General features: G+C 44.8%; 1 protein-coding gene across 1 annotated transcript in view; it reads right to left on the reverse strand.

Moving 5' to 3' along the window:
* Positions 1 to 13,250, reverse strand: part of LOC140421817 (4F2 cell-surface antigen heavy chain-like) — a 156,054-nt gene that overhangs the window by 115,082 nt on the left and 27,722 nt on the right. Inside the window, exon 2 of the mRNA XM_072506794.1 lies at positions 3,846 to 4,032. Within this exon, the coding sequence (XP_072362895.1) occupies positions 3,846 to 3,959 (114 nt within the window). The 5' untranslated portion in view covers positions 3,960 to 4,032. The remainder of the gene's footprint in view (positions 1 to 3,845; positions 4,033 to 13,250) is intronic.

Here is a 13,250-nt window from a genome sequence, read left to right on the forward strand (position 1 = left end):
CAGTTGACAGTTGGTGTTCCCATGGAGGCAGAGGGGAGAGGCGCGGTCAGTACTATAGTTACCCAGGGGTTAGAAGTAGTTTTAATTCTTCTGACTTTTCCTGGGTAACTATTCCTGCAAGGTAGTCAGAACCATTTGAAGGGACACCACGGTAGCACAGTGGTTAGCACTGTTGCTTCACAGCTCCAGGGTCCCAGGTTCGATTCCCAGCTTGGGTCACTGTCTGTGCGGAGTCTGCCCGTTCTCCCCGTGTGTGTGTGTGGGTTCCTCCGGTTTCCTCTCACGTCCTGAAAGACGTGCTGTTAGGCAATTTGACATTCTGAATTCTCCCTCAGTGTACCTGACCAGGCGCCGGAATGTGGCAGCTAGGAGCTTCTCACAGTATCTTCATTGCAGTGTTAATGTAAGCCTACTTGTGACAGTAAATATTATTATTATTATGACAAGACTGCAATTTAAATTGCAGCATTGAATGGTTCCTGGTGGGGCAACACCCTGGAGATCAGAAGTAATGGGTCAATATGTTAAATGAGGTCCGAGTCTGGAAGTAAGAAATTTTGTGGCACTACTCAAAGCTCTCCTGGTGTCTTGGCAACATGTATCTCTTAAGTAACATTACTAAAAACAATTATTTGGTCATTTATCACACTGCTGGGTAAGGGACCTTGTTCAGCACAAACTGAGCCGGAAGAGGAAAAGTATTTAATTTGTTTCTTTGCTTGTATGTCTCCAGAAACGTATTTAGTTTATTTCACTTTGTGTAGCCCTGTAACATCATATTATATCAGGCTCATAGTATTGGGCGAAACTGTCCCAAAAAATGGCAGTGTCATGTTCAGACTGAAAACTGGTGTCTTTCTCTCGAGAGAAACAAGCAGGTTTACCATCCAGATCTCCCTCCACTTTGCCATTTTTAGAAGGGGGACATGTTTTGCACCATCATTGTGAGCGGCACACAGTGGAAAGCCCTGTTCCACAGAAATCAGTGACGAACCGATCTCAAAATGCTAATTATTCCTGAACAGGTCACTAGTCTGTCGCCAGGGTGTTATAGTTTGAGGGGCATTACACCACATCAAGCATAGCCATAGTCACACTCACACACACAGGTAAACTAAGGTGCAACCCTCATTGGGCCTCCCAATAGGTCTCCCTATAGGACCCACCCCCCTTAGCCCCCCCACCGTTGGTAGTGTTAACCTGGCTGTGCCAGGGGACACTGCTACTGCTACATCCCTGACCAGCCAAGGGCTACACTGGCCTCTGAGCTTTCAGTGTGGTCATCGAATCTGATCTCCGTTTTTGGAGACCAGTAGTGATTCTTGCTGGCGTTACATCACACTGGCAAGTGGGAACATCTGACGTTCCCTGAAGCTTCAGCATTAAGCCAATTTCGAATATTTAAACATATTAAAATGTATGGTATAAAGTGTGGACGTGAACCTGATTACGTTGCCAGCGTGGTTTGGGGAAGAAATCAGAAGCACAAAGGGACTTAGGAGTCCTTGTTCAAGATTCTCTTAAGGTTAACGTCCAGGTTCAGTCGGCAGTTAGGAAAGCAAATGCAATGTTAGTATTCATGTCGAGAGGGCTAGAATACAAGATCAGGGATGTACTTCTGAGGCTGTAAAGGCTCTGGTCAGACCTCATTTGGAGTATTGTGAGCAGTTTTGGGCCCCGTATCTGAGGAAGGATGTGCTGGCCTTGGAACGGGTCCAGAGGAGGTTCACAAGAATGATCCCTGGAATGAAGAGCTTGTCATATAAGGAGCGTTTGAGGATACTGGGTCTGTACTCGTTGGAGTTTAGAAGGATCTTATTGAAACTTACAGGATGCTGAGAGGCCTGGAGAGAGTGGACATAGAAGGGATTTTTCCACTGGTAGAAAAAACTGGATCTCGACATAAAACACAGGAGGAATTTCTTCAGCCAGAGGGCGGTATATCTTTGGAACTCTTTGCCGCATAAGGCTGCGGAGGCCAAATCACTGAGCTTCTTTAACACAGAGATAAGTTCTTGATTAATAAGGGGATCGGGGTTATGAAGAGAAGGCAGGAGAATGGGGATAAAAAAAATATCAGCCATGATTTAATGGCAGAGCAGACTTGATGGGCCTAGTGGCCTAATTCTGCTCCTGTGTCTTTTAAAAAAAATAAAATTTAGAGTACCCAATTCATTTTTTTCCCAATTAAGGGCCAATTTAGCGTGGCTAATCCACCTACCCTGCCCATCTTTTGGGTTGTGGGGGCGAAACCCACTCAAACACAGAGCGAATGTGCAAACTCCATACAGACAGTGACCCAAAGCCGGGATCGAACCTGGGACCTCGGTGCTGTGAGGCAGCAGTGCTAACCACTGCACCTCTGTGCTGCCCTAATTCTGTTCCTATGTTTTATGGTTTATTCTGAGGTTTCCCTGTTGCAAATCCAGTTATCGCCCTCTTAAGTTTCAATCCATAATGGGATGTGTGTCAAAAACCACCCTCATTGTCTATGGATGAAGTCCTTTGGGGGGGTGAATCTAAAAATGTTGATAACACATATTTTCCCTGGTCACCACCAGGAAAACCTGTATAGTTAAAAATAATATTAAGGACTACTAGTTAGGCCTTACAGTGAAGTAACCCAATTTTATGAATGGTGCCTCAAACAGGCATGTACTATTTTCATTTAACTTGGTCAAGATCTTCTGGCTGTTCACACTAGTGGGATCTTCTGGTTCCGCCGATGGCGCATCCCCGCTGTGGGTTTCCCAGAGTTGTGGGATAGTTTTAATGGGAAATGCCATTGACAGTGGCGGACCGTCTCCAGCTGCCGTCGCAGGTCGCAGGGAGGCCAGAGAATCGCAGCCTTATTTATGAGGCTGGGGAGAGCAGTGTTGGAAACCTCCTAACATTTCTTTGCGAGCAGCACAATTTCATCATGTAATAAGTACACTACACTGAATATTTGGGTGCCCATTTTGAGCCTTAAAAAAAGATACTGAGCGATAACATTTTTAGACCATGATGTGGTTCTATAGTGTTAACCTTTTCTGATTTGTTAATAATAATAATCTTTATTAGTGTCACAAGTAGGCTTACATCAACATCGCAATGAAGCCACGGTAAAAATTCCCTAGTCGCCACACTATGACGCCTGTTCAGGTACATTGAGGGAGAATTCAGAAAGCCCAATTCACCTAATAAGCACGTATTTTGGGACTTGTGGGAGGAAACCGGAACACCCGGAGGAAATCCACGCAGACACGGGGGGAACGTGCAGACTCTGCACGGACAATGACTCAAGCCTGGAATCGAACCCAGGTCCCTGGCGCTGTGAAGCAACAGTGCTAACCACTGTACTACCTTGCCGCCCATTATAAACCAGATAATAAATAGATCCATTAACAATAATAATAAGTAGATCCTGGATGGCACGATGGCACAGTGGTTAGCACTGTTGCTTCATAGCGTCAGGGTCTCAGGTATGATTCCCGCTTGGGTCACTGTCTGCGGAGTCTGCACGTTCTCCCCGTGTCTGCGTGGGTTTCCTCCGGGTGCTCCGGTTTCTTCCCACAAGTCCTGAAAGACGTGCTGTTAGGTGAATTGGACATTCGGAATTCTCCCACTGAATTCTCAGTGTACCTGAACAGGCGCCGGAGTGTGGCATCTGGGGGATTTTCACAGTAACTTCATTGCAGTGTTAATGTATGCCTATTTGTGACAATAATAAAGATTATCATTATAATAAAGATTATTATTATTAATGACTGATGAAGCAAATTCATAAGTGCCAATTTCTGTGCATATAAATACATGTACAAAGCTTACAAAATTTTGCAGATTAGATAAATTAGATTTCTTACAAAGAAGCCACACCATGCATTCTCCATCTTGTGCTGATAGTCACCCAAAGTTTTTGTAGTCTCACTTAGATTGGGATTTGTCATCAAGTCAGTTAGATAATAGGTAAAGATCATATTCCCTTGAAATTCCTTAAGCACTGAAACTAGGTGGTCACTTTCTTCTTTACTAGTACCAATAATAAAAAGTCTGCAAGAAAATAAATGTTAATTATAATGATACTCCGTACAGACATTCTTTCCAAAGTCAATGAAACTTCTGATTGTTTTAACTTCCTACATGGCACATTACTGTGCCAGCCTGATGTGCCATAAATTTCAAAATCTTACTTCACAATTTTCTTGCCACAGTTGTTTCTTTATCTGTAAATGTGCATGGGCGGGACGTCCAGTGGTGACATGTAGGTGGAGGTCACATGCTAGGTAGCTCCCACCAGAGTCCTCAGTTTTTGGCCCTTTTCACTCTATTTTCAGGGAGAACATGTACACAAACTTTTCCCATTTGTGATTTGGTTGTTAAAGGATGTCCATGAACCAAAGGAAGAATATTGGGAATAAAGGTGTGAATGCTAGCTCGTCAGCAGAGTCGAGCACATTGCAGAGTGCACTGGGAGGGAAGTTGGCGGTGGAGCTCGTCGGGTGGGGCCTCTCCTATTATGGTGGATACATTGGCAGAGGAGATGGCGGCTGAAGTCGAACGACAGTTCAGCAAACACTTTAAACGGCATGGGAAGTATTATATTACTATTTCTGACAGTAATGTATTGCCTTGTGCACTATCAGTTACTCACTTGTATCTTCCAGAATGATCCTTAACTCGATATTGAATAACACTGGTAGTCTTCCAATTGGAGCAAATACTATATTGAGTAACGTTGATGAATTAACTGTGAGTTTGTTCTCTCTCCAATGCTTAAACTAGATGCTACATGAACAAGATTAGCTAAGAAGTACTTATGATTATTTACACCTGTGCAGAGCTGTCTTTGTATGCTTGTGGTCACTAGACCCTGTTCCTGTGAGGAAAGTCATCCTTGCTTCTGTCTGTCTATTTATACATCTCTAGTGCTGCCCTCTAGTGATTGTTTAGTTGCAGTGTCTTTACATTAACCCCTTGTGTACATACAGATATGCAGATCACTATATCCCCCCCTTTTTTCTTTTCACATCTTTTCTGTACTGTGTAAAAGAAAATTGTACAAAACAGGTAGATAAATGATGATATGTATATCTGTACAAGTTGTGATGATATTGATAGTTATACAAAGCCAATTAATATTTATCAGTCCAATCTCTGTAAAAAATGTTATGAGTCCAAACTTTATAAATTTGGTCGGTTGAGTTTCTTTCTTCTTCTGTTGTTGAAGTGGTGATGTTGTTGTTTTAATGTCTTTGTGAACATGGCCAGTGTTCATGTGTTTAAGTAACCAAGAAGTCATCGTGAGGTGTTCGAATGGTCGAATCACCTTTGTTGTCTGACCTGGACTTTTTCCTGTGCTTGTGGGATCGATTCTGTATGTCATCTTTGTTGGCTGACCTGGACTTTTTTCTGTGCTTGCAGTATCGATTCTGTGTGTCATCTACCTTGAAAACTGGTTTGCTTGTTTGTTTTGGAGCAAATACCTCCTTTCTATACCCTACCGGCAATACTACTTGATGAACTTCTACCCACTTTTCATCCGCCTGCATATGTAAAGGTCTCCATTTTCTCATCAAGACATCACTTTTATGGTAATAACACTCTGGTCTACACGCAGATTCCTCTTCTGTGTATGCTTTCTGATGCCTCCGGTTTATTTCTACATCTTTCTGTTGTAACTCCGCCAATTTTTCTGAACTAAAAATATCCGCCTCATCCTCCACCTGTTCTTTTCCAACCATCTGATCAAAAGTCGTTTCTGATAATTGCACTTCACCTTTATCTTCACTCTCTGATTTCTCCTCTTGCCTTAACCTGTGACTTTGCGATCTTGTTACTACACAATCCCGAAAAAGCCCAAGATATTTGTCCTTCAGCACTTCAGTTGTCTGATTTACCACTGGCTTATCAACCACAGTAGGCATCACTTCCACTTGCGATCTAGCTATATCATTACCCAAGATAAACTGTATTCCTGGACAAGATAGTTTCTCTAATACTCCTACTACCACTTCACCACTCTTCACTGGACTTTCCAACCTTACCTTATATAATGGAACACTACTCCTCTCACCTTGAATTCCACATATAACCACCTTTTCAGGCAATATTCTTCCCAAACTACGTAACTCCTCATCTCTTACCATTAAAGATTGACTAAAATTGTGACTTCTTTACCTGCTCCTCCTGATACACATGAGTAAACTTTACCAACATAAGTAAATTCTTTAAAGCGATCTGGCACCTTCTTATCAATCACCTCTTGATCAGGCTGTACAATCTTTTGCACCTCCTTCGCTTCACTTGGGCTTTCCTTTACAACTTTAACAAACCCCACTGTCTTATCCTGTTTTACCACATCAGCCTTCTCACCACCAACACTATGACTTTACATGGCCTAGTTTATGACAGTGAAAACATTTTAAACTTTTCATGTCTCTTCCACCCTCCTGGATTTCCTTTTTAATCTGAGGTACACTCTCCTTATTATCTCCCATCAGATCTCCTTTACCTTTACCACTTGAGTATTTCTCATGTCCCCAGTTTCTATCCCTCACAGGCTGAAACTGATGTCGGAAACCAACCTTTGATTTATGAACTAATTCATAATTATCTGCCATTTCTGCTGCTGATCTCGCCGTTTTAACCCTCTGCTCTTCCACATGAGTTCTGACTACATCAGGAATTGAATTTTAAACTCCTCCAAAAGTATAATTTCTCTGAGAGCTTCATACGTTTTGTCTATTTTCAAAACCCTTATCCACCTATCAAAATTACTCTATTTGATCCTTTCAAACTCCATGTATGTTTGACCAAATTCTTTCCTTAAATTTCTAAACCTTTGTCTGTAGGCTTCAGGCACTAGTTCATATGCACTCAAGATGGATTTTTTCACCTCCTCATACGTCCCAGATACCTTCTCCGTTAGTGATGCAAACACGTCACTAGCCCTACCTACCAGCTTTGTTTGAATCAGTAATACCCACATGTCCTGTGGCCATTTCATTTGTTTCGCTACCGTCTCAAATTAAATGAAAAAGGCTTCTACCTCCTTCGCATCAAACCATGGTAATGCTTTGACATATTTAAATAGATTCCCACCAAGCCTTCGACTATGACACTCCTTCTCACTATCCTCATCACTATCATCCAACTGTACATTTCCCTTTACGCCTGCCAATTTTAACTGACTGTTATGTTTCATGGCCATTTTCTGAAGGTCAAACTCTCTCCCTTTACCTTTTTCCCTGATCTGTATCTCTTTTTCTCTTTTTTTTCCTATCTCTCTTTCTTTTTCCTCTCTATCTCTTTTGTATTCAAGCTGCTTTAATTATTTCTCATGTTCCATTTGTTTAATTTGTAACTGAATTTTTGACATTTCCAATGAGTCAAACTGTATCACAGGCAACTTTAGATGCTTAGCCACTGCCATAATTACCTCATCTTTTCACATTTTGTCAGGTAATGTTAACTGCAATGTTTTTGCCAAATCTAACAGTCTGCTTTTAGTCTCTGTCCGTAAGGTATTGCGTGTGACCGTCTCAACCCCCAAAAACGTCTGAGCCTCTGAAAGAACCATTGTCCGCAACACACTCCCTACTTAAGCTAGAATACCACACCTGAAAAGCAACCACAATATGCTCACTCCTCACTGTCTTTAAGTTCACTAAGCCAATCCAATAGATAGACTTTTATCCCCCTCGAGCCCCCAATTTGTTATGGGCCAGGGTTTAGAGAACCCCAAAGTGTATCATGGAGTTCACCTGATCCACAACTTTTAATAGATTGTGGTATGGGGAGCACACGGCCCACTCTAGAGGTGTGGTACAGCAGAAATGGAAAAGTATTTTTTAAAGCAAAACAATGTTTATTCTATGAACTCAAGTTAACCTTTTTAAAACATACAGTGAACATCTTAGCAACTATTAATTCAAATACAACCCCCAAAGAATACAACACTAAGTAATCCTTAAGCTGTCCTTTTAACATCCATAAGACTTAAAAAGTAACCTTTAACAGAAGCACATCAGGTTAAAGTCACTACTGAGAGCAGTTATTAGTTTTTAATCACCAAAGGATCGTTTTACATTCTTTAGATTTCAGAGAGAGAGAGACCCATACACTTTCTGGCTGTGACTGCAGCTATCCAGCTCTGAAAACGAAACTAAACCACACCCTGCAGCAAACAGCCTAAAACAAAAGTAAAAAGCTGACAGACAGCCCAGCTCCACCCACTCTCTGACATCATGGCAGTAGTAAACACCCATTTCTTAAAGGTACTCTCACTACAGATATTTATATACATACCCATTTATAAACACCCATTTCTTAAAGGTACTCTCACATGACAAGTCGATCAGTGCTCTCTCAACGGAGTCGGTCATACTCTCTGTGTTGTGTCATTTTCTTCTTGGCTATTTGACAGGTTACTGTCATCCAATGTATCAACGATCTGCCATTGCAGCATGGTATTGGATTCATTTACCATGAGTACAGTCGTATTGAGCTTTGCAACCGTGTTGCTGATGCTGTGATCATCATATCTGAATAGCTCAGCCATGTCTGAGTAGTATTCTTTGATAAACAAATCATCTTCTGTGGTTTTTGTTTGTTTTTGTACTCTTCCCTTTTTAATTAACAAATCATCTTCTTTAGTTTTTGATTTGTTATTGTGATCCTCAATTTTAATTTACAAATCATCTTCTTTAGTTTTGTATTTGTGCCCTTGACTTTTAATTGACAAATCATCTTCTTTAGTTTGGATTTGTTAATGTGCTCTTCACTTTGGATGCTGCAAACCTCTTGTTCTAGAGTGCTGCGAAAGTTATTTTCGACCAACCAGCAATGTTGTGCCTTTCGAAGTAAAAAATTTGGTTGTTGTACCTTTAGGCGTCTTGTTTGTGATTTGCAGGCATGTTCCCTTTAAGTGGTCATGGTCTGAGTCTTCTGACGTCATGATGCTCATGCGTAATCGTCAATTGCGCATGCGCAGATCAATCTGGGGCTGGTTTAGCACATGGCTAAATCGCTGGCTTTGAAAGCAGACCAAGGCAGGCCAGCAGCACGGTTCAATTCCCGTACCAGCCTCCCCAAACAGGCGCCGGAATGTGGCAACTAGGGGCTTTTCACATTAACTTCATTTGAAACCTACTTGTGACAATAAGCGATTTTCGTTTTCATTCATTTCATCTTCGGCCAATGCGTCTTTTCTCAACTGCGCATTCGCGGCTGCGGTTTCCTGCGCATGCGCAGAAGGGAATTTTGCCGGTTTGCGTCTTTTGTACCCGGTCAGGATGAATGCCGTTTAAAATGTGCTCCAACACTTTTTTAACTTCCTCAGACTCATCGAGAACATTTTCGGCATTCTTTCTTTGTGAAAGCTTAAGGTCGTGATTTTCTTTGTGACAATTGCACAGTCGCTGCCGCGCCAGTCGGGGACCGTTGAAAGCGGCCCCCGCGGCGATTCTCCGCGCTTGACGGCTGAGTGCCCGCCGAGTCCCGCCGGCATGGGTTACGTATGGTCCCACCCGGCGGTACCTCGGAGTTCTGGCTTTGGGGCCATCCTGGTGGAGGGGGGGGGCGGGGGGATCCGACTCTGGGGGAGCCTCCACGGTGGCCAGGCCCACGATCAGGGCTGACCGATCGGCGGGCAGTCTAATTTCGGGGGGTGCCTATGTTCCTCCGCGCCGGGCCCCTGTAGGGCTCCGTCATATTGCCCAGGGGCCAGCGTGGAGACGGCAACCCACGCACATGCGCAGACCTGCAGCGGCCGTGGCGAGCATACGTGGACCCGCGCTGGCCGTGACGCGCCGGCTATCGAGCGCACAGCACTCTGGCACAGGACTAGCCCCCGAAGAAGGGGTGAATGCCTGGGCCTGGAGGCCTGTTGATGCCGGCATCGCTCGCGCCGATTTTGACGCCGGTGTCAACACTTGGCCAGGATTTCAGGGAATCCCGGCCAATGTTACATGAACAAGGTTAACTAAGAAGTACTTCTGATTATTTACACCTGTGCTGAGCTGTCTTTGTATGCTTGTGGTCACAAGAACCTGTTCCTGTGAAGAGAGTCATCCTTGCTTCCGTCTGTTTATTTATACATCTCAAGTGCTGCCCTCTAGTGATTGCTTAGTTTTTAAAAAGTTTTTAAAAAAAATTTAGAGCACCAAATTCATTTTTCCTCTAATTAAGGGGCAATTTAGCGTGTTCAATCCACCTACCTTGCACATCTTTGGGTTGTGGGGGCGAAACCCATGCAAACACGGGGAGAATGTGCAAACTCCACACGGACAGTGACCCAGAGCTGGGATTGAACCTGGGACCTCGGCGCCGTGAGACTGCAGTGCGACCACTGCGCCACCGTGCTGCCCTAATGATTGCTTAGTTGTAGTGTCTTTACATTGTAGTGTCTTTACATTTGCAGATCACTACAGGAGGGAGTTGCTTGAGACTCTCAAGCCATCGGTGGAAGACTCACAGGCCCTGATAAAGGAGGTACTTGGAAGGTCGGCGGAGATGGTGCAAGAGCATGGTGAGGTGCTGAAGGGGGCGGAAGAAGCACTGTCAAAGCACAGTGATAAGCTCGCTTTGCTGGAAACAGAGCTGCTGAAGGTGGAGGACAGGAATAAGCGCCTGAGAAAGCGAAGATCGAGGACCTGGAAAATAGGTTGCGGCAGCAGAATCTAAGGATCATGGGGTTGCCTGAGGGGGTGGAGGACCTGAGGCCAATGGAGTACTTTTTGACACTGTCCGCAAAGCTGTTGGAGGAGGGGACAATGCTCCTCTCCCCTTGAACTGAATAGGGCCCACTCGTTGCTCCAGGCGAAACCATAGGTAGGCGAATGAGCCACCAAGAGCTGTGATAGTCTGTTTTCACAGCTAACAGGTGATGAAGAAGGTGCTGAGATGGGCCAAGCAGAATCGTGAGGTGAGGTGGGAAGGCAGTAGTATTCAAATATACCAAGATGTCACGGTGGAGCTGGCGAAAAGGCATGCAGCCTTTAACAGGTCAAAGGCAGCACGTTATAAGCGTAGTGCATTTTGGAGTGGTCGGCCCAGCAAAGCTGAGGGTCACACATAATTGTAGGGATCACTTTTATGAGATGGCAGAGGAGTTCATGAAGGCTGAAAACTTTGGAGTGAACTGAAAATGGTGGAAGTGGGACTTTGCTGTAGTTGTTGGGATAAGTATGTTAGTGGATATGGTAATAGGGGGTATGGTTTCTTTTGTTTATTTTTTCTGGTGCCCTTTATTCTCTCTGTACATAGGTATTGTTAATTGAAAGTATGTTTGGGGGGATTGTTCTTTTTGCTTTGGTTGCTACTCTTCTTTTCTTTAGGGTCCATGGGTTTGTAATGGCATATAGAAGTGAAGAGGGGATTAGCAGTTGGTGGGGTGGAGTAGGGGATGGGTGAGCTTCAATACTTTGAGGTGGATGGGTGGGGGTGGAGGGTTTGTTTTTCCTTTGTTATCCATCTGGGGAGGGGGGCTCTGGCGAGGGGGCTACCTTGCTAGCAGAATGCAGTTTGCTCATGAATGGGAGTGAGGTGGGAAGGGGCTGCAGCCTGCCGAACCTGTTTAGACAGGCTTTGGCATACCTACAAGGTGTGAATGGTACGGGGATAGCGGAGAAAGGTGCTGTTTTAAGAGGAAGTGGTTGGGGGATTTCTGGGAAAGGGGAGGGGGGTGAGGTAGTTTGCTGACGGTGACTAGGGCTGCTCTTTACCCCATCTGTTGAGTGGGGCTGGGTGCCATCTTGGGTGGGCTTTGGTTTTTGGAGATTGATGGGGGGATGAGAGCGTCGCCCATGGTGATGATGGCTGAGTCAAGTGGGGGGTTGAGAGACACCCGATCCGTTTGGTGACATAGAATGTGTGGGGGCTGGGGGCCCGGTAAAACGTGTGAGTGTTTTGACTCACTTGAAGAGTCTGAGGGCTGATGTGGTGCTGTTGCAGCAGACCCACTTGTGGGTGAAGGACCAGGTGATGGCTCAGTAAGAGTTGGGTAGGTCAGGTGTTCCACTCGGGCTTTGATCGTAGGCCCCGGGGCAATCCTGATTAACAAAAGAGTCTGGTTTCAGATGGAGAAAAAGTGGTGGCTGATCAGGGGGTTAGATATGTCATGGTCATGGTAGTTTTGGCAAATATATATGCTCCAAATTGGGATGATGCAAATTTTATGAAGAGGCTGATGGCGGCTATTCCAGACATGGATTCACACCAGATTTAGGGGGTGGAGACTGGAAAATAGTCTTGAACCCAAAAATGGATCATTCCAAGCCAAAGTCGTTGACTCCTTTGTGGGGGGGAGCAGGGTGAGGGAAGAGGAAAGATGCTGTCGCTTACATGAGAGATGGGGGGAGCAGATCCATGTTGGTTATTGCACTCAGGGGACAGGGTACCCTCCTCCTTTTCACCGGTGCTTAAGGTCTACCCATGGATCAATTTCTTTATAATGGGGAGGTCTCTGTTGCCAGGGATGAAAAGAGCGGAAAATTCTGCGTTTGTTATCTCAGACCACGTTCAATGTTCCGCACCTGGTGGATGTGGTTTTAGAGAGGGGGCCAGCTCAACGGCTGCCATGGAGTTTAGATGTAGGGTTGTTCGCCGACCTAGGATTTTGTGTGAAGTCGGCAAGGGTGACTGACGAATACATAGGGTTTAATAAGAATGAGGCAGTATTGCCTTCGATGTTGAGGGAGGCATTGAAGACGGTGGTGAGAGAATCAGATATGGTGCAGATTGAGAGGGAGGCAAGGGAGGAACACCAACAGCTGGTGGATGAAATTTTGGAGGTAGTTGGTAAGTATTCAGAGGATCTCACCCCAGAGCTCCTGTCCACAGGAAGAAACTGTAATTTCAGTTTAATAATAATAATCTTTATTAGTGTCACAAGTAGGCTTCCATTAACACTGCAATGAGGTTACTGTGAAAATCCCCTAGTCGCCGCACTCCGGCGCCTGTTTGGGTACATTGAGGGAGATTTCAGAATGTCCAGTTCACTTAACAGCACGTCTTTCGGGACTTGTGGGAGGAAACTGGAGCACTCGGAGGAAACCCACGCAGACACCGGGAGAACGTGCAGACTCCGCGCAGACAGTGACGCAAGCCGGGAATCGAACCCGGGTCCCTGGCGCTGTGAAGCAACAATGCTAACCACTGTGCTACCGTGCCACCCCTGCTGCGGTGCACAAAGTGGTCGATGCATGAATATGGAGAGATGTGATGCACTATCAATTAGGACGAGACGAGTAGAGAGTAATCGAGGCTTT

This window comes from Scyliorhinus torazame, chromosome 1 (assembly GCF_047496885.1).
Source record: "Scyliorhinus torazame isolate Kashiwa2021f chromosome 1, sScyTor2.1, whole genome shotgun sequence".
In the NCBI taxonomy this organism is placed as follows: domain Eukaryota; kingdom Metazoa; phylum Chordata; class Chondrichthyes; order Carcharhiniformes; family Scyliorhinidae; genus Scyliorhinus; species Scyliorhinus torazame.